General features: G+C 47.7%; 2 protein-coding genes across 5 annotated transcripts in view; one reads left to right on the top strand and one right to left on the bottom strand.

The window, feature by feature from the left end:
• The window catches only part of ccnyl1 (cyclin Y-like 1), a 23,607-nt gene extending 5,445 nt beyond the window's left edge, over positions 1 to 18,162 (bottom strand). Inside the window, exons 1-7 of the mRNA XM_061236881.1 lie at positions 16,928 to 18,162; positions 8,831 to 8,905; positions 6,540 to 6,574; positions 4,445 to 4,545; positions 2,154 to 2,189; positions 1,332 to 1,383; positions 283 to 402 (exon numbers count right to left, since the gene is read on the bottom strand). Of these exons, the coding sequence (XP_061092865.1) occupies positions 283 to 402; positions 1,332 to 1,383; positions 2,154 to 2,189; positions 4,445 to 4,545; positions 6,540 to 6,574; positions 8,831 to 8,905; positions 16,928 to 17,081 (573 nt within the window). The 5' untranslated portion in view covers positions 17,082 to 18,162. The remainder of the gene's footprint in view (positions 1 to 282; positions 403 to 1,331; positions 1,384 to 2,153; positions 2,190 to 4,444; positions 4,546 to 6,539; positions 6,575 to 8,830; positions 8,906 to 16,927) is intronic.
• mettl21a (methyltransferase 21A, HSPA lysine) overlaps positions 1 to 21,213 on the top strand; it is a 201,695-nt gene extending 180,482 nt beyond the window's left edge. The window contains exons 1-6 of one of the 4 annotated variants that reach the window (XM_061234847.1): positions 18,820 to 19,128; positions 19,289 to 19,448; positions 19,785 to 19,896; positions 20,517 to 20,919; positions 20,967 to 20,978; positions 21,064 to 21,213. In XM_061234847.1, the coding sequence (XP_061090831.1) occupies positions 19,299 to 19,448; positions 19,785 to 19,896; positions 20,517 to 20,914 (660 nt within the window). In that variant the 5' untranslated portion in view covers positions 18,820 to 19,128; positions 19,289 to 19,298 and the 3' untranslated portion in view covers positions 20,915 to 20,919; positions 20,967 to 20,978; positions 21,064 to 21,213. The other 3 variants (XM_061234849.1, XM_061234846.1, XM_061234848.1) reach the window with 3 other exon arrangements.
• The last annotated feature ends 919 nt before the right edge of the window (positions 21,214 to 22,132 follow it).

The following is a 22,132-nucleotide window of genomic DNA, read 5'->3' as shown; positions in this document are numbered from 1 at the left end:
TTCCACTTATTCATAATTTAGCATTTAGATGTCATTATTTATTCGATATCAAACACAGTTTCAGATCATCTTTCACACGTATAGGTTTGTTCTCAGTCCTGGAAATCGAACTGAAGTCTGAACAGACTCAGGAGATAAGGGCTAGGGCCATTTCCCATGAAATTACAGGACGGTGTTATACTGCCCTCTAGTGGCCACTCGAAACATGACTGGCTCAAAAAAAAAAAATACCAGTGAGGGGTTCAGATCGCCGTGGCGATCGTGGGATTGACAGGGCCTCACCAGCGTGACGATGGCGCACTCGGCCGTGAGCTGGGCGGCGCTGAACAGCGTGCGGACGAAGCGGTAGATCAGCTTGTGCTCCGGGTCGATCCGGGAGTAGTCCTCAGGAACCCGCTCCCTCTGGGAACAGAGCGCAGACGTGTGAACACCTTACTCTCCGTTCACAGATCACTCACACTCTCTCACACACACACACACACACACACACACACACACACACACACACACACTCACTCACTCACTCACACACTCACACACTCACACACTCACACACTCACACACACACACACACACACACACACACACACACACACACCACTCTCTCACATGCACAGGTTTTTTCTTTTTCTTTAACAGCACACATACTTTAAGCTCACCCACCTTCCTGTTGCACATTAGTCACTGGTACACCTTTCTCCTGCCATATTTTCTGCAATTGTTTATTTCCGTTTATTTCTCAAACCTCGCCCACAGTGTACAGATGAAAAGGCAATTCTGAGCCAAATGTGGAATAAACTAGTCATGCCAACATTCACAATGAAAACTTTACACCCTCTCCATCAAATGCACATACACATGAAACAGGACAGTATCTCCTAATGCAAAGTGTTGTTTCTCTTTATGTAAAAAGCAATGACAATCCCTGTGTGTTTGCGGGGAAGAGGGAGTGATATTGATGAGTCAACACTGCCCCCTAGTGGAGATTTTACATACAGGCGCAACATGTCATGGAATAAGAGTCAAACAGTTTTAGTTAGCAATTATTTTGGTATTTTTGCTTTCAATTGAAGGCAGTTTAGATATGTGTGTGTGTGTGTGTGTGTGTGTGTGTGTGAGAGAGAAACACAGAGCTGGCTGCCAGCTGTGTCAATGATGGGACAGCCTCTAGTAACAGGAGAGTTCACAAAACCCGAAAAAGGTTGGCGGTGATATCCTGTCAATCGGTGAGCCCCAAACCAATCAAAGTGATGCACGCATTTCGGAAAGGTCCAGACACACAGATACGCTGCCGCAGTACCCGACCAGTCCCCCCCCCCTCCCTCACTCACCGAGAGAGGGTGCTTCTTCTCGTCAAAAATGTCCAGCGACCGGTCTGAGTCCCTGGGAGAGAAACACATTCTGTTAATACCGCCCACACACCAACACCAACACCAACACCAACACCAACACCAACACCAACACCAACACCAACACACACACCAACACCAACACACACACCAACACCAACACACACACACCAACACACACCCCACACACACACCACTGCCACTTCACGCACCCAGACACGCATATGCACACACACACAGACCCACGCACGTGCACACCCACACCCACACCCACACCAACACACACACACACACACACACACACACACCCACACCAGCACACACGCCCACGCCCACACACGCCCACGCCCACACCCGCGCACGCACACGCCCACGCGCACACGCACACAGACCCACGCATGTGCACACCAACACACACACACACACACACACACACACACACACACACACACACACACACACACACACACACACACACACACACACACACACACACACACACACACACACACACACACACACACCGCTCCCTCCACCAGACAAATGCAGGGCAGGGTGATGAAACGCCCACACGTCACGCTCAGTGAGCTCGTCACGCGACACAAAGCCTCCTGTGATCCACGGCGCGTGGAACACAATCGGGCAGACTGCGGTCGGAGCAGGAATTCCTTTCTGGAGCGCACTGCGTTCGGGCCGACCGCCTCATCCAACGGGAACGGCCGGTCGCAGGTCTCGCGTCAAGATCAAGATCAATTTCAGCGACACTACGATTGGGCTAAAAACATCTTTTAATCTGAAACTCACCTGTTTTTTATGTGGTAGTATATTGCTAACGTCACACTGAAAAGGAAGGGGGGAGAGACAGGCGGTTAGCAGTAGTTAAATCTCCCAGAATCCTCTGGGGTTTTTGGTACTTAAGGCATTCTGTGAGATCACATGACATATCATTAGTGTGCGTGGCTGGCTGGCTTTGTCTGAAGCGGTCTGTGTGGGGAGGATTTCTCAGGCTAAGGGCAGCTGAGGTAGGGCTCATTGTGTCTGGACACACGGAGCGAGTCCCAATGCAGTCCAGCCTCCATCGACAGGGACAACGGCTGCCCAAGAGACGGACTCTGCCTTCAGAGGGTAGACCAGACACCACCACAGGACTGTGAGCCTCATTCCTGGGGGGGTATCACGAAGCAGGATCGCTCAGTTAGCTGGATAAGTTCTCGGCCTAAAAACCCAGAATAGCAGTTTTTTGCTTCAGTCCATGTTCCAGTTTTGGAAGGGTTCCGGGTTTTACTCTGTGAACTTATCCAGCTAACTCTGTAATCCTGCTTCATGGGGTACACTCCTGGTCAGACCCAAGAAACCAGGTGAGGTGAGTTAACTGTGTAATTACTGCTTTAATTAATCAGTGCTGAGTAATAACAAAACCAGCACACCCTGCGGCTCTCCAGGGCCAGGAGTGAGGACCCCAGCACACCCTGCGGCTCTCCAGGACCAGGAGTGAGGACCCCAGCACACCCTGCGGCTCTCCAGGACCAGGAGTGAGGACCCCAGCACACCCTGCAGCTCTCCAGGACCAGGAGTGAGGACCCCAGCACACCCTGCGGCTCTCCAGGGCCAGGAGTGAGGACCCCAGCACACCCTGCGGCTCTCCAGCACCAGGAGTGAGGACCCCAGCACACCCTGCGGCTCTCCAGGACCAGGAGTGAGGACCCCAGCACACCCTGCGGCTCTCCAGGGCCAGGAGTGAGGACCCCAGCACACCCTGCGGCTCTCCAGGACCAGGAGTGAGGACCCCAGCACACCCTGCGGCTCTCCAGGACCAGGAGTGAGGACCCCAGCACACCCTGCGGCTCTCCAGGACCAGGAGTGAGGACCCCAGCACACCCTGCGGCTCTCCAGGACCAGGAGTGAGGGCCATACATAGCACACTGACCTCACTCTCAGGAGTCTGGCAGGCAGAGGTTGTAGGGATGCGTTGCATGACCAGCATCATTATCTAGGTCATGTTCATGAATACTAACCCTTCATCATGGCATTCTCAGAGCACAGATATTCATGACAATAATGCTTCTTTTTTTATGGCGTGAATTTTTTGTATCTGTTACTTGAGATCACCTAATCTTATAGCATGTGTGCTGTAAGGCCGTCTGGATAAGAAAAATACTCGTAAGTGTAGGGATGGATCAAGAAATTAAGGTGCTCCTATTTTACAGTTACTCAATGCTAAAAGATAACGTTTTTAAAATATGACCTCCAATATTATTTAATAGACCTCTTCATATCCAATATCAAAATATCAAAGAAGTAAATTTATCCATTTAAACTGGCACCAGGGTTAGTCTACAGCAGGAATACATGACAATGTAATAAAGGTAGGTACACAAGTGCGCAAAAGGGACTACTAAATATGATAATATCTCTAAACTGAGATACTGGCGCGTAAGAGAAATATGAAGTGTAGTTAAGTTGATGTCACATGGAATTAGCCTAATGGGCTTTCATTTTTACACCGCTGGCGTTACGGTGTTCATTTATTAATTCCCATAATCATTCAATTACGGTGTGGTTCAATTGTTCACTTTGCATTTTCGGATTAATTTCTAAATTACCATATTCAATATTTTACTGCCGGTGCTAATGAACCTATAGCCGGAGGGACGGCGATCTGCAATATAACTCCGCGGAATTAGCATTTTTAATGCATCGGCGCTGAAGATTAGAATTAATATCGAGCGTGATGCATTTTTCATTTAATGACCTGTAATGAGACTATTCAAATTAAAATATGGCAATGAAACGAAGTGATGCTAATTTAACGGCAGGGGACGAACAACGCGGTTTGGTCCACAGCTTCCAATTAAATTGGAGTCCAATATTGCATAACTGCGTTATGGAAAATTACGTTAAGCTCCGACTCCGTCGTTAAAAGCGAAGAGCTAGCGTAGATTCTGAACGGCGTCGTGTGAAAATTCCACTCACTCTTTACTGTACTGTACGGTACGCTACGTTAACGGCTGCGACCGCTAGCTTATAGAATCGCCCCGGGTCAATCGTAGTATATCTAGCCAGCGGGTAGGTGTTTGACGGTCAGTCGATCTCACCATTTGATTGTGCTTTTGAGGTTCGGCTGGCTGACCGTGCTGTCGTCGATAAAGATGGTGGAGCAGGAGCTGTACTTCTTAGAGAGGGGGCCGGGCGACACCTGGGAAAGACGAGGCAATCACAATGAGCATGTGGGGAGGGGTATCCAGGTATCGCAGGTATCCAGGTGAGCCGTGACGTCAGCTCTCAGTCGAGACTCTAAACCACAGTTCAGTTGAGAAGGCAAACATGGATACAAGGGACGAAGATTATTTCCGATACTGCAAAGATGCATTGGGGTGAGCACAGAGAAGGCTAATCCTTTGAAACCGATGAAAAAATACATCCTAACGGCAAGCAATAGCTTATGCCAGTACACCACAGAACTTCATAGTATTTATATTACATAAACCAGTATAATATTATTGTTAACGCCAACCAAGGCGAAGTCTGGTTTTAAAGTGTCGCCACACAGCTGTTGCACACCTGTTCGAGGGGAGAAACTATGACACATTCCTCACCACGAGTCCGGTCGTTTGAAATACGGCTCAGACAAATCGACTATAAATAACCCACGATCATACCGATACGCACGCGCATATAATGGCCGTAAATGTCAGCGTGTCGGGTGACAGCGCATGTTGTAACTGGTCATATAAGAGTGAGGCTCATATAGACTCTGCAGCAGTGTATGGCCCTGTCAATCTCCCCTGAAGCCATGGCCACTGGCAGCCACTAGGGGGAGCACGCCGTCCTCCGAATGAGAACCGTTCTTATCCCGTTGGGAGTCATTCAAAATCTCAACACGGTATTTGTTGCGGTGATATACTTAGCCGTTCTCATTAATGTTTCGCCCGTTTACTGTAAAACACCACTAGATAAATATAGTACCTCAGAATACAATTGGCACAGCATAAGAGCTGTTGGAGAACAGTAATTGTAAACTAAATGGAGAAATTGTGGAATATGTAGTCACCCAGTTATTAAAAGCTGTATTAATTACTGGATTTTATTCACAACAGGTTTATATATAATTCAACATCACTTTATCACAGCTCAGTAATGGAAAGGTAATTATCTCGCTCTATAAGCTCACGCCACCACTGAGATCCCTCGCCAAAGGAAATGAACAAGGGCGGGTTTTTGGTGCCAAAACCAACGAAAGTAAATGAACAGAACTAGGGCTATGTGGCTGCGCTACCGTTAGCATTCTGACCGGGGACCAAACCCCGGGTGGGTAATGAGATGAGTGGTGCTGACTGCCTGGGTCTAGTCTTCTGAACCCGGTGTGGAAACACACGGCCTGAAAACGTTGTCATGTCACCACGTCTGCACGTGCACTGGTTTGGTTTGGTTTGGTTTGACCTTCCTCCTGGCCCTGAACGTGCAGGGTTACACAGCCGCAGGGCAGAAGTGCATTCTGGGAGGCTTTAGGTGAGATTTTTCCATCCCCACATGTGCCCTGCCAGCCCGCTTATTTCACTAGCCTTTATTCATCAATGAGCTGGGAAGAGAGCCAGTCCAGCCACAAAGTAATATAATCCACCACAGTCTGGGTCTCTGCAAGAGAACTGCGGTCTCCAGCATAGGAAAGACACACACACACAGACACACACACACACAGACACACAGACAGACACACACAGACAGACAGACACAGACAGACAGACACAGACAGACAGACACACACACACACACACCACCTACATACACACACATTAGAGAGACAGACACACCGGCCTCACAGAGTGTGATGGACACAGTCATTTTGCAGGCATGTGGGCAGACTGTGGGCAATCAGTAAAGAATCTGACCCCCCCCTCGCCCCCCCCACCCCACCACAATTATTCTCCCTTTCACTGCTGTGGGGAGGGGGGGGGGGGGGTGTACTGCCCCGGAATGAACAGGAATGCAAAGCATGCTGGGGGGCGTTCAAAACTAATTCAATTACGAAGGCTATCGCTCCTCCCCCCCGCCCCCCTTTTTATGACCACAGTCAGTCTATCGTTTTCACAGTCAAACAGTTTAGTAGACGAATTCAGATCACCCAGACATCCTTTTCCCCTTAATTATATACACTAAAGATTAGAGCACATCTTTCATTGTGTTACTTACGTGGTTTATGTGATTACTTTTCCTTTTATCCCGCACTGGAAGAGAAGCAGAAAGAGAGGCCGCGTTAAAGACAAAACCAAAAAAGCGTTCTGAAGCGCATTACACACGGAGGAGCTGCTGTACGTGCTAACGCCATTTTAACCAAAATCACTTCAACACCCCAGACCTGGGAGAAACACACTACCGTTTCACATTCAAATGCTTTTCTGCGCTCGATTGATCTTGCCTGGCACAACTGAGCCGACCAAGAGGACCGGAAGGCGGGGTTTTGCACTTTATAAGAGCATTTTACAGGCTCAAATACACCAGACAAGCACATTAAAGCGCAGAAAAGTATTTGAATCCAAAAGGATGACGTATTTGACCCGGGTCTGAAGCACACGGCGCTGTATTTCACTTCTCGGTCCCCGGGAAAAGGAAAAAATCGGATCTAAAAATCGGTTTCCTTTCCCAACAAGAATGGCAGGAAGGGTGTGAACCACAGGGCTGACTTACAAAGGCTCCAGTCCCCGACTGATCTGTGGGAAGAGGGCCTGTGCGGCCCCGCTTGCAAAGCTTCTCTGAACAATGATTTAGAGCAGTGTGTGTGTGTGTGCGTCTGAGAGAGAGAGAGAGACTATCAAAGCAAGCCTTTAGGGGTATTGCAGTAACCCAACACTACGGTGGGTCAGTGGTAAGTGTGTGTGTGTATGTGTGTGTGTGTGTGTGTGTGAGACTATAAGAGCCTGCCTTTAGGGGTAGAGTATTGGAGTAACCCAAAACTCAACACTGCGGTGGGTCAGTGATAAGTGTGTGTGTGTGTGTGTGTGTGTGTGTGTGTGTGTGTGTGTGCGCGTGCACGTCCTTCACGGATTCTCCATACAACACACACTGCCCGAGGCTCTCCTGAATGTTTATTCATGATTACGGTCAAGGGCACCCACAGGCCCTGAATGAAAACCACATCGCCGACGGCAACAAGCACATTCCGGTGACTCAGTGCCACAAATATGATGTCAATAGTGCCAGGAGTTTAACTGCTAGTCTGCACAGTGCAGCAGGGCTAATCCGATCTGGCCCTCAAATCTACATCCTGGTTTCCTTTCCTCCTCGGTAATTAACTGAGCAATTAGTGCTACCGACTGGCTTCACACCTGACTCCCCAGGTAAAGGCAGGGTGAACGAGGACCGTGAATTGACAATCCAACTCCAGTACAGAGACACTAGCTGACAGAGCGGCATTTGCGTTACGTACGAGTCAAAATCCTTCTGGCCGCGTCAAAAATCTGAATCCTATATCCCCCCGACATTAAACCCTTTAAAGCGCGAAATCTCAAACACGTGATCAGAATGTTTTTTTTGTTTTTTTTAACTGAATAGTTTAATGCTGCCGTCACACCATGTACAGGCAACCCGAAAGCGATGGGAGTCCTAGAACACTGACTCAGAGCTTGGCGGGAAAACCTCCTCTTCAAAAGGTTAATCCTGCTTAACATCAACTATCAACTCCTTCAAACAATTGGGAGGGACACACACACACCTCAAAGGGAAACGAGTACCGGAGAGGCGGCTTCACGTCCCCACTGACACTTCACACGCCCGCCTGGGCCAGCGGCCGCAGAGCAGCCTCCGCAGCGCACCGCCCGGTAACACGAGAGCAGAGGAAGGGCCCGTCCGAAACGCGCCTCTCCGGTTACGCCATCCGTCCCGCCGCTTTGTACCCGACGTGCTAAACGCCTGTTCTGCTCCGGGGTTCTAGCCTTACACGACAACAAGAGAGCCGCGCTCTCGAGTTTCACCATTAAAGCACAACAGAGCTAAACGGGCGGGATAAGCTGATATACTGCCGAAGGATTTGATTCCTGTGTACAGTTCACAACCTTGCTACACACCCCCCCCCCCCTTCCTCTCCTCTCAGTAGACCCAACTCAAACTCGTTGCCACGGAGACAGCCATGTATACGCAGGTTTTCCTTCCAACCAATTAACGCTGCCTTAATTGATTCCAATTAACTCATTCAGCCATATGCATTTAACTGCATTAAAGCACAGCATATAAGCAACAGTTGTTATTCAGACAACACAAATAACACATTTAGATTTTATATGTATATCTGTGAGTCTGGAATAGAGACCAGCATGCATACACACGACCCTCCATAGCACTGGATTCGAGATCCTTGCACTAGACGTTTTCACTGGATTGGTTCTGTGTTCTCGGGTGGGTTGGGTTGGGTTCGAGACCCCTGCAGTTGACGCTCTCACAGGATTGGTTCTGGGTTTTGGGGCAGGTCGGGCGGGTCCGGTACTCACCGTCCGTCTGGGACTTGTAGAGGAAGATGGTGCTGGCCCGGGCGTGGTCCGAGGGGTTGGACTCTGGAGCCAAATCTGAAAGGGTCAAGGGTCACAGGTCACAGGTCACAGCCCACCACACACACGATGCACAACTGCCTTTTTCAGGGAAGCAAAGCACTATTATCTGATCCCATATCTTAAGTCTCATTTCACAATATGTCAAGTTATTTTTCTTATTATTGCTTTTAAAGATGGCCTTGCAGTCTATATCCCATGTGGCAAAATGGTATACGATGCATACTTTATACAAATTGCATATTTCGGGCACACTTCAGGAGGCATCCGAAAGGTTAATGACGGCTTAACCTTTAATGATAATGACCAATTACCAACTACAATTACCAATTACCAACCTTTTTACCATGTACGTGGACACATTGGTCATATTATTCTACGCTGTGCAATTTAACCCGTTTGTGATCAGCACTGTCCGCGTGACCAGAACCCTGCTGCTGTAAGGATGCCCAAGGACATGGAGGAATCAGGCCACTGTCACCAGGCGGTTTAATTTTACTCCAGGTTTGACTCATCAGTCAGATGCTGCTTTTGTGGAGTGTTTAAACAATTTCAGTCAGACTTTGTCCCCCCACCCCCATCTGACGATGTCTTTACAAGAAGGAAGAAGAGAGAAGGGGTTATAAAACATTTTAATTTTAATTCCCGAAACTCAAAGGGCCAACGGCAGCATTATTATACGACTATCCGCTTCTGACGCTGGAAGAGACGGTGACTGAGTGACTATGCGTCAGTGACTGACTGGCTTCAAACGGGTCCCTTCAGACCTGGGTCATATACGTCATAGTTTTGGATCCAAATACTTTTCAGTGCTCACCTCATCTCGCCTGGTAACTGAGCCAACCAAGGGGACCAGAAGGCAGGGCTTGCACTTTTTGAGAGTGTTACACGGGTTCCAGTAAAGAGCTCAGTAAAGCGTAGGAAAGCATCTGAATGCAGAAAGATCAGGCGATGCAGAGCTGAAGCAGGTTCCCAGTAATCAGACTGCCTCCTCGTATTGCAACCTTATTCATGAGCCTGAGTGTCAGGGACCGGAGGAGAGGGCAGCCGGGATGGGACGGGACCCCGTAACGTCCCGCTGTGATTGGGGTACCGGGACCGGTGTGGGACAGGGGGGCGTGGACAGAGACAGGCCAGACAATGGGGGTTTTTTGTTGTACTGAGAAATAATTTGCTATTCACAGTTGAGGCGGTTATCCAAAGCGACTTTCAGTTGATTAGACTAAGCAGGGTCCAATCCACCCTGGAGCAGTGCGGGGTTAAGGGCCTTGCTCAAGGGCCCAACAGCTGAGTGGATGTTATTGTGCATTCTGAAGTTGTTCGGTCATGGTTTGGTTGGGGTTTTGTAGTGGTTCTGCTGCGGTTCAGTAGCGGTTCTGTTGTGGTTCTGCTGTGGTTCAGCTGCGGTTGTGTTGGACCCGACGGAACTACAACACAGAGAATTACAATCCAATGAGGCAGCACTTTTAAATTCATGAGCCTGGCACTTAAAAAGAAAAAGAAAAAAAAAAGGTCTTGCTCAGCGACTAGATTAGCGCAGAAGCTCTTTTATTCAAACGGGAAAAACTGATGACTTCGTGCAGCGCGGGTCTGTGAGGAGCCAAAACACTCTCCAGAGACTGCACCACTGCCACGTCACCCTGGGTTCCCCTGCAACTGAAAACGATACTTTTTTGGGCAAGGAGACCTAGGAAAAGATAGAAATAATAAGACCGCAAATTTAGGCCATATCTCTCAGACCAGTCAGTCAGATTTTCTGACTCTGCCTTACCTGTATTAGCTGACAGAACCTGACACAGAGTCTTGTTCCTATTAGACAGAGGGGAAATTCAAGTGAAGATTGTTCCGGGATGAGTCAGGCAGGGTTGTTCTGGCTAAGAGGCCGGTGGTCTGACCACACTACTAAATACAACACAGGTACGCTGTGAAACCCAAATCCCAGATGGTAGCATGTACACAGGTTTCTGCTCAAATTTCCATTCTTTGCCACGACCAATCATTCACTCGTGTACATTTTGGAAATGATAAACCACACATGAAGTGATTGCGCGCATGTCCTGCAATCTAAGAATATTTAACTGCAGAGTATTGTGAATATATGCAGGAAAAACACGTCATGTATATAACATGTACAAATATGTAGCATGTTGTCAGAGATCTGTGCTGATATGCCTTGATGGAGAGCAGGCTGATGTTAGCGTTAGGAAATTACATCTATCCCATCCTGCCTTTTGAGCATTGTTTTTTGTTATTAATGATACTTACAAATATATACAGTATGTGTATCAAAACTCAGACTGGCACATCTCCTCCCTCCCTCCAGGAATATTTCTAGAGACATTCCCGTCAACATTCCAACTGCCCTTGCAATAAGCGGGGGGAACTTCAGCCAGGAGTAACATATCTGGCTCTGACATTGCTCCTAAATGCTTGACTGAGCCCTAGGGGCATAACCACATACCCAAACAAGCCCCTTACTGCCAACCTGACTTCACTCTTCCAAACCCTAACTGACAACCTGACTCCACTCTTCCAAACACTAACTGACAACCTGACTCTACTCTTCCAAACCCTGACAACCTGACTCTACTCTTCCAAACCCTGACAACCTGACTCTACTCTTCCAAACCCTAACTGACAACCTGACTCTACTCTTCCAAACCCTAACTGCCAACCTGACTCTACTCTTCCAAACCCTAACTGTCAACCTGACTCCATTTTTCCAAACCCTAACTGACAACCTGACTCTACTCTTCCAAACCCTAACTGACAACCTGACTCTACTCTTCCAAACCCTAACTGCCAACCTGACTCTACTCTTCCAAACCCTAACTGTCAACCTGACTCCACTTTTCCAAACCCTAACTGACAACCTGACTCTACTCTTCCAAACCCTAACTGTCAACCTGACTCCACTTTTCCAAACCCTAACTGACAACCTGACTCTACTCTTCCAAACCCTAACTGCCAACCTGACTCTACTCTTCCAAACCCTAACTGTCAACCTGACTCCACTCTTCCAAACCCTAACTGCCAACCTGACTCTACTCTTCCAAACCCTAACCGCCAACCTGACTCCACTCTTCCAAACCCTAACTGCCAACCTGACTCTACTCTTCCAAACCCTAACCGCCAACCTGACTCCACTCTTCCTGGCGAAGGTGTGTTTATTTCCCACACCGAGCATGCCAGCCTAATCTGCCGGGAATATGTGCAGAGTGACGTGGGCCAGCAGCACACACACTGGAGCTGGGTATCCAGAGAGAAACAAGCCGAGAGGCTACCTCTGGAGCTCTTCCCGGCTCCATTATTACATTAAAACAGATGAAGTAGATTAGACTGAAAAGTGTCTTTAGGTTGCAACTAGAGTAAATGGGCTCTCTGGGTTTCTATGGCAGCCCCTAAAGCACACTATAACTCTTTATTAAAGTTTATTTGGTTGGCATTAGAAGCCCAAAAAAAGAAAGAGTCCCACATTTTTCCACCCAGTGATGGTCCTACTCTACTTTAGTCCTCTTCAGCACAAATTGCTTACATGGGCCCGTGCTTTATACAGCTGTGTGGCTTTCCATTAAACACTTCATCTGCCTGAAACATGCAGATTTATGACATAATAGTGCATTTGGTTTGAGATTTTTTTTCTAAGAAGTTAGCCGTGTGACACATTCTCTGCCAATGCCATTCCTGTCTAGTGCGGACGGGTCAAGCCTTATTTGAGCCTGTTGGCGTCTCATTCAAAAATAAACGCTTTAAAATAAAGCGTACACAGACCCAAGGAGGGCTTGCGATTCACCCGGCGCAGAATGGCAGCGGAGCGCTGTGAATTAGCAGTGAATAAACAGCCTCTGAGGGTCGGACAATATATCTGTGGACCCTGGGTGGGACACAGCCCTTTAGCTCTGAAACACAGCGCTGACCCCCAGCCGGCTCAATAAAGACCCTGCTGTACACACAGACAATGGCTAACATTTAGGCTAAGCTACGGGAGTGACCTTTAATAAGGGCACAGACAGCCCAGGTAACAGACAGATCTGATAAGAGCGCTATTGATCGCTGCCATTGTTGTGGCTGGAAGGTCCTCCGGGGGGGGGAACAGGAGAAGAATAGGTCCCCGGTGGGCCGGGGGTTGACCCGCGGTGTGTGAAAACAGCGGCTATCTCTCCGGCGGTCTACCGCGAGGGGGGGGGAACCACGGCAGGGCGGGGGGGCGAACCAGGGCGGGCTACCTGAGCTCAAACGCCAGGAGTAAAGAAACGCAGCTTTCACTGAACGGGCATGGCCTGGGCCCTGGGTCATAACAATGACAATAATCTGTTATTTAGTGGATGCTTTTATCCAAAGTAACTTACAGTTGATTAGGCTGGGGGGGGGACAATGCACTCCGGAGCAATGCAGGGTTAAGGGCCTCACCCAAGAGCACAACAGTTGTGTGGGGTGGCCTGTAGCGTAGTGGTTAAGGTAAATGACTGGGGCACACAAGGTTAGTGGTTCTAATCCCGGTGGTTCTAATCCCGGTGTAGCCACAATAAGATCCGCACAGCCGTTGGGCCCTTGAGCAAGGCCCTTCACCCTGCATTGCTCCAGGGGAGGATTGTCTCCTGCTTAGTCTAATCAACTGTACGTCGCTCTGGATAAGAGCGTCTGCCAAAATGCCGATAATGTAATATAATGTAATGTGTGGATCTCATCGTGGCTTGAACCACTAACCTTCCGGGGGCCAATCATGTACCTTAGCCACTAGGCTACAGGCTATCCCAGGCATGTACCTCAGCCACTAGGCTACAGGCTGCCCCAGTCATGTACCTCAGCCACTAGGCTACAGGCTGCCCTGTCTCACAAAGCAGGATTACTCAGTTAGCTGGATGACTGCACTGAGTAAAACCTGGTGCTACCTCCCCCCCCCCCCATGATACAGGCCGAAGGCCAAGGACAGTTAATGCGCAGTTCAGTAGGGGTGGGGTGGGGCGATATATTGCATATTCCCTATAAGGAAATTTTGTATTACTCATTATTTGTTTAGTCTAATCTTCTTGAAAGGCAATTGTGATCCTATTGTATTAGGCATCCGGAAGTATTGAGACATGATTCCAGTAATCCACATTCCTTTCTTTTCAACAAAATGAAAGAATCCCATCCCTTGCTTTCCGGTGTTTTTTTTTTTTTTTTTTTTTTTTTTTTTTTTTTAAAGCCTCGCCCTAACGACTCTTAAAATGGCCGTCACAATCTCGCTACGAGAACACAGGGCTGGTTGTTGCTGGAAATCTCAAGACACCGTGTACACAGAGCTTTCATTGATCCTCCGCGGGCGTTTAAAAATACACCACACATCTTTTCTCTGATACAGGGATGGACTGCAGGCTCCGGCCTTCTTGGACGACCAGCATCACTTCCGAGCTATCGCTTCAGATCAGAAGATCCCTGCGCTAGCCCAATAAAAATTCACTCCCGAGACCCTATTTAGCAACACTCTTTCTCAGGTCATGGTGACCTAGACTAAGCAGGCTGCGAAAAAATAAAAAACTTCCATCAGCCAGCGTCCGTCCAGCTTGCCTTCAACAGCCTTCAGAAGCGTTTAAACTTGGCAGTCTGTTTTCACAAACAGTAACAGGCTAAAGATAGTCTTAGATTTCCAAAGCCTTAGATTAGTTCATCCCTTCACAAGAGAGCTGAGGCAGTCTGTAAAAGACTTGAATATGGGGCAAATCCAACTAATGAACAATTACGACAGACAGTGAAGGAGATGTGACTAGTAGGCCTATTTAATTTTAAAAGGAAATTATGAATGTGTTCACTTAATTCACATGGTGGGAGAGCAGAGGAGGACACAGATCTGGATGGGACCCAGTCTTTGAGTCAGAGGGCCCCAGGGGGGGGGGGGGGTTGCATCTGGATTTGAACTGGCTGCCCTATGGGCTGTGTCACATTCTTGCCCAGGGGGGGAATCTAGTTTGTTTGCACAAAGGGTTGTTCAACATGAAATCATGAAAACGCAGTGAAAGTGGTTGGATAGATGTGCATTCCTTTCACCAGTCACTGTCTGACAACGTGTGCGCTCTGAACAGAGTGGGTTCCGCCATTTCCTAATATGCACTTAACTTCTGCCCCCTAACCGCCTCTCCCTGCACAAATCAGTTCACAGCAATTACCACATGATAACGCGGGTCACTCATAAATCGTCACTTCTGAGTGACAGCTCCAGCGATGTTTCCCAGAGTGCTCTGTAACCAAGACTGCAATACCATGACCTTTACCCTTTTCTCTTTTTTTGGGGGGATTGGAATGTTTTTTCATCAAAAGTCCGAGTGTTCTAGAACTCCACTGCTTTCCATTACACGCGGTGATTGTTCAGCGTTAGAATGTTCGGTTAGGAACGTTCTGATCAGATGTTTGGGATCTCGCTCTTCGACGGGCTAACCAGCGTAATGCATTACCAGCGTGCGCACTGTGACAGGTCCCAAGCTCCGTAGCACAACGACAAATTAAGTCCTGAACTTTGAAAGGACCCCAACAGCACTTGCCTGCGACACTACTTGTTAATAAAATAAAGCCACACACAGCTTCAAAACATTGGCCAGATGCCGGACCGGAAAAGACACACAATAACCTACAGGCTCGGGAGAGATTAAGATCATGAGCTGCATAACTTCAAAAATCAAGAAATGTCCACCGGGTCCCATTTATAAATCGGCTAAACTCCCACAGGTTTCTGATCGCCATGTCGGCTGAAATATCCATCATGTTCCTGCCGAAGAACTTTTGACTATTAGAGAATATACAGAGCAAAAACATTCAGGGTTAATTCAACTCTCAAAGTTTATATGCAGCCACACTGGTTTGTTTTTTAAAAGCACCTTTTGATGTGAAATGTACTCTATTATTTGAGTTAATACAAGTTTTTCTCTGTATAATTGACAACAAGCTTGTGCGTTGCATGAATAACTTACACCAGTTGTTGGCCTGCCACTTGTGTCATAGCCATGTGTATAGTAAGTCAAAACAAAGTGTTCAGTAACCACTCGCATTCGCATGCGTTTCTACGCATATCCATTTTACCCAAACTCATTTGCGAACGGCAAGCAGGAATGTCTTGTTTTCATCACTTCGGCCACCACGAGATTAGCCTGCAACCTATGCGATGCGACAGCTGTCCAGCAGACTCCAAATATTCAGAATTCCAGGAATAGCCGACGGAATTCCTGGAAGCCCAACCATTCCCGGGGTCGCCCCGCTCCCAAGTTCCCAGCAGGTAGAGCGCTCACTGCCGGCTCAGGTACGCGGGAATGTCTTAAGATCCGCGGCGACACCAGCTGACGCTTCAGAATGCGGCCTACACGGATTACGGAGTCAGCTGGACATTTTCAGGGGCCTATTTCTGTGACTGGCAGTAAGAACTTAACCCGGGCGAGCAAAAGTAACGCAGAACATCGACAGCTGAAAGAGCCTTAAGTGACCGCCGACATCAATGCCAGCCATGACTTTGATGTCAAATATGGATCCCACATGTACAATCCATTGATGCATAAAGTGAGGCTATGTCTGATCAATGGAAACGAACAACCATTTTGACTGTACTAGTTACATATGCTTCAACACATCGTTGACAGTTATGCTCGTCATTGAGTCTGTACAATCACAGTATTCACGAGACAGTCTATAAAAGCTCTAAAAGGTTTTTGTGAGAAAGCGGTCAATGAGCAATAAAGTTCAGTCCTTTTGAATTGGGACAAAGAGTAACGGTTAATGTAGGAAAGAGATACACTGCGTAAATGTCTGTAAAAAGCACGGTGTTATGGAACGCACGTTCATCTTATCACAGATACCAACTGTTTTGTGTTCTTAGAAGTTGAACGCGGTACGTGAGAGGCGAGAATGGATTGAGATTATGGGAACGTGTCAGGTTTACATGCATAATAAAAACCATTCATACGCCTACAAAACGCTATTTTGTCAACACAACCCGCCAGTTGTCTGGGCTTGTCCTGGGTTCGCCCCCAAAAAAATCACTGGGGCAGATGCAGGTGCGAATGTTATGCCACCTACCGTCCGGCACCTCTCTGTCGCTGATGTGCTGCAGGTACGGGCCCGTGTCCTCACTCAGGTCGGTATTGACCTGGTAGTCCTCCTGACGGTCTGGCGGTCGGGTGATCTTCGGGCTCCCCCGTGGGGAGACGCAGCATGCCACCGTATTGCCCATTCCCCAACTTCACACAGTCTTAACACTACGGATCTCCGGCTGTGTCGACAGGCGTTCTCCGGCTAGCCTGCTAGCTACGTCTCCAATGTTCACACCTACATTAACGAATAACTTTATGGCGATCGATATCCAATTGGAGCGTGTACTTAATTGGAAACTGATTTCAATACAAGACCAGAAATGCAATGTGTAATGTTCTATATACGAAATAATTGTTTCAGCCAAATAACTAACACAATTGATAATCCAAATTTAGTAACATGCCTGTCTCTATAATACTAGGGTGTGTTCTTACCCACATTTGGTTCTGGTATTGGTGCAAGTTAGCAGTTAAGGCGCCTCGCTACCGTTCTAGCGAATCGATTTAACTGCTGCAAAGGATAAATTGTTGGTCGCAGAAAAGTTATCAAGTCAGCTAACTTACAAACGGTTCACCTTAAAATCAGAACAGGCCAACTAACCAAACAATCTATGCTGCTCAAACAGACTGCTACCTAACTACTGAATATGGTCACTAATACAGTCGGCAACTCAAGCATTCTGTAGTTCAGTGTCTTCCCAGCTAACTTATAATACAAGCAAGCCACATTATTTAAAAACGACTATCTAGATAGAAAATCAGTAAAAAAAAATCTAATAAAACTGGTCAACGTTACAGAACATTTAAGTCACTTTCTGTCCTAATGCCGTAGCTGAAATCAAGGGAAAGAATGTATTAGCTAGCTAGCTCGCTTCCCGACATGCCCTTCCAACATTAAATCCGAGGTCTCCAGTGTTCCACCGTAAAGTGTTCCGAGACTATTCCCCTCCCAATCGTCCAGAGTAGGATCAAACGCCAACTATATCCCGAGGCTTTGGGCCTTCCAAAGGTGTCCGCCCTTCTTTTCGTTCAAAGTGTTTCCAAGCCGGAGGACATGCGAGTCTTTATCCTGCTTGAGCCTTCTCGGAACTCGGTCGTTATCCCCGGTCCGGTAACGAGGATCCCCCGTTATCCCCTCCGCCCTGCCGGCCAATTCAGTGATCCACTCCCCGCCACCAACGCCATCTGTCCCTAACGCCGCTACCTGGCAGGAATGCAAGACACTCCCATTTCTAAATTCCATCAACAACTATTGGGCAGATAATCAAAATAAACCAATACCCGTCAGTCATTGGCTAAAACGCATGCCACTCAAAAGGGTCACGCATTGATTTGCCACCTACGTACACAAATCTGTCATCTTATTTGTCTAAATAATGTCAAATTATTCACACATTTTTATTACTGATCCATTTTTGTGTCAGTCAATTCGCACCACCCTCAAAACTGAAACCGAGGTCTACTATTTGATTAAATACATTTTTCGATCTGATTGGATAAAGGATTGTCCACTAAATTCTTAAAGCAACAGTAACTTGTTGCAGCCGTGCTTTGAAAAAGTTCTTAAAAGTCATCCGTCTATGAAATTGTTTATTAATTTTAACGGACCTGGTTTCATTGGCTACAAGGGACTCGTGAAAGTTTAGGAAATATGTAGCCAGCGAGCCTCTTGCCCGAGGCACTGGCAGCAGATTCACTTGCAGTAGTACGCTACTAGCAAACCGCATTATAGAGCAGCAAATAGCTAACTCGCATAGCTGTCAACTTGCTAGCTAAGTGTGTTCTTTCGCAAGAAAATGTAACTTAGCTAGATGGCATATTAAACCAACGCACGATAGCTTCAGTTGCGACGAGCTTCTTCAGTCTGGAATGTGGGTACTGGGTTCGGTACCTAGGCTAGGTGCTAGTGAATATCTATGTTCCATTTCATTTTCTCTCTTTCGAGTGGTCTCATTTACGATCAATTCAGCTTCATATGATAGCTACATACAATTGTATATTGTAACGAAAACGAATAGCTACTAGCAGCGCTAACAAAATGTAACAATTTAAGCCAATGGTCAATAAAACAGAATTTCGCTAAGTTAGCTAAAGACGAATCGCCGACTGAGAATGGGCAAATCAGATTTACCCAATGCAAGACATGCGTTCAACTCAGTCTATGATTCAACTGCCAAGTTAGTAGTAGTAAGTATTCGTTGATGTTGGCGTACAAATAAGTCTTGCGCAACCTATATACAAATGTTTAATTACATATTGTCAGCATAGCAACGAGTTATTCTCTCATTTTTGTCCAATGTTACATTGAGTGTGATTTACGATTATGTTTTTCGTGTTCTTGTCAAAGGCTTCTGTAGATGATGGCACTGGTACCCTATGATCGGAGTTCTCTGCCTGCTCTCTCCAAACTCCACGATACTTCGGTGGAATTTCACTTCGCAAACCGCCGGGTGCGTCTTACCCAGGACTGGAACCGGCTTGGAGTGGCCGCGGTGGTCTGGGATGCGGTGAGTGTTGCTACCGTGTAAAATTGATTTGTTGTGCGGGTACACGACACACGGTACACCAGTGAGCTTAATCTGACTGGGACAGCCGAACTATTCAGTTACTTCAAATTGCTGAGTTTTTATTCTTGATATCAATTATCAATGTACATAGAATTTGGTGGTGTTGGCCCCTATATGTGATGTTGTAATTAGATCTGTACAACACGCAGTATTACCAAGGATATGTAATCTAGACAAACTCAGACAAGTTTACTCTAATTGTACAAAGTTGATAAATTAAATTTATTTTACCTGTGACCGGTAAACCCTGATGAGTGTGGCTCTGTTTCTGGACAGGCGGTGGTGCTGTGCATGTACCTGGAGCTGGGGCAGATTGAGCTGGGGGGCAAGGCTGCCATCGAGCTGGGAGCGGGCACAGGGCTGGCAGGCATTGTGGCAGCGCTGCTAGGTGAGTACACACATACACACATACACACACACACACACACTCACACACACACACACACACATTATACACATGCACTCACACATACACACACTCACACACATATACACACATACATTACACTCACACACACACACACATTATACACACTCACACATACACACACACTACACACACTCACACACACATATACACACAAACACACACCGCACACACCCTCACACACACATACTTACACACATACACACACACATATACACTCACAAGATTCACCAAGTCATGGGGATACAGGGTGGCTCATCCTGTTAAGGAACTGTTCCAGGGAGGATTGCCAGGTACTTTGTTTTCCGTTTCAACCAGAATGTTCGGATTTGAAATTATTTGTACATGTCCAGTTTGTATTCCCGACAGGACAGTATAATGTCGATATAACCCTTTTTTGTAAATCTAGAGTTCTTAACACGAACTGCTTTAAATTTACCAGTTCACGTTAAGAACATTCTAATCGCATTATTTGTGAAAAAAGGTTTAAAAAATAGTCAGCTGGCATCGCCCGCTGTGTGCTTAGCGTGTCTGCAGTGTCGTGTGAACAGGGCTAACCGCCCAAATCCTTCCCCCCCCAGGTGCCAGAGTAACGATCACGGACAGGGAGCCGGCCCTGGACCTCCTGCGGACCAACGTGCGGGACAACATACCTCCCGACCAGCAGGGGGCAGCGGTGGTGTCGGAGCTGACCTGGGGGGAAGGCCTGGAGCGGTTCCCGGCGGGCGGGTACGACCTGGTCCTCGGGGCGGACATCGTGTACCTGGAGGAGACGTTCCCGGCTCTGCTGCGGACCCTGGAGCACCTCAGCTCGGCCAGGACCGCGGTGCTGCTCGCCTGCAGGATCCGCTACGACCGCGACCGCACCTTCCTCGCCGCGCTGCGGCGGAGCTTCGCCGTGGAGGAGGTCCACTACGAGGCCCAGAGGGACATCCACATCTACAGGGCGACCAAGCTCCAGACTCGGGTGGAGCTCTGAGCCACTTCTACAGAGCGGCTAAGCTCCAGACTCACCCCGAGCTCTGAGCCACATCTACAGAGCGGCTAAGCTCCAGACTCGCTCCGAGCTTTGAGCTTTCAGAGGCTTTGAGCGTGAAAAGCCGTCGGCAAACACTTGAGGGTCTGAAGGAATTTGATTCAAAGGGACCAGGGATGGGCAAGGCGGGCCGTGATCCGTTTCTGGATTTCAGTCCAACCTCTGCGCTTAATTAGCCCAATCGTTTACATGATCTGTAATTTTTAACGACAATTAAAGTAATTTTTAATTTTAAACCAAAACAGCAGCTGATTAATGTTCTTGTCTTGTAGCGTTTTATTGTGGTCTAATTTACGAGTGAATCTGTCATCGTGCATTATGGTAACTGGTGGCAGCAAAGTCCTGCACACAGCCCTCCAGGACTGGAGTTGCCCATCTCTGCTATAATCCTGCATACACACCGGCCCTCCAGGACTGGAGTTGCCCATCTCTGCTGTAATCCTGCATACACACCGGCCCTCCAGGACTGGAGTTGCCCATCTCTGCTATAATCCTGCATACACACCGGCCCTCCAGGACTGGAGTTGCCCATCTGTGCTATAATCCTGCATACACACCGGCCCTCCAGGACTGGAGTTGCCCATCTCTGCTATAATCCTGCATACACACCGGCCCTCCAGGACTGGAGTTGCCTGTCCCAGATATGGACTATATGGGTTGGAATTGAATTTGTGGCCTTGTCAAGTGAACAGAGAAATTACATTAAATGCTGATTGAGTTTATGGGTGGATGCAACACTTGGCAGGACTTTTACTTCCGGATCCCTGGACTTTACAACTCTTGTCTAAATTTGGGCTGGAACCCAGGACTGAGTGCACGCTCTGCCCATCTATAATAGGACGCCCAGTGGAGTAAAAATCATCAAAGAATACTGAGACTTCTATGGTTACCATAGGGTCCTAACCAACGGAAACACGCACACGCACACACACACGACACATCGGGCCAGAGACATCACAAAATGTCTTGAGAAGGAACATTTACATCGTGATGTTGAACATGTTGGATCACGTGAAAATGTTTTCATTCCGTAGCAGGGCTGCCCAACCCTGCTCTAACGTTCTAACAGATCTGCCGTCCTGTAGGTCATCACTCCAATCCTAACAAAGCACTTGTGAATCGCTTTGGATTAAAAGCGTCTGCCAAATGACAAAAATGTAA

The sequence above is a fragment of the Conger conger genome, chromosome 3 (assembly GCF_963514075.1).
Source record: "Conger conger chromosome 3, fConCon1.1, whole genome shotgun sequence".
In the NCBI taxonomy this organism is placed as follows: domain Eukaryota; kingdom Metazoa; phylum Chordata; class Actinopteri; order Anguilliformes; family Congridae; genus Conger; species Conger conger.
The sequence above is the reverse complement of the archived record's forward strand: the minus strand, read 5'-3'. Positions and strand labels throughout refer to the sequence as shown.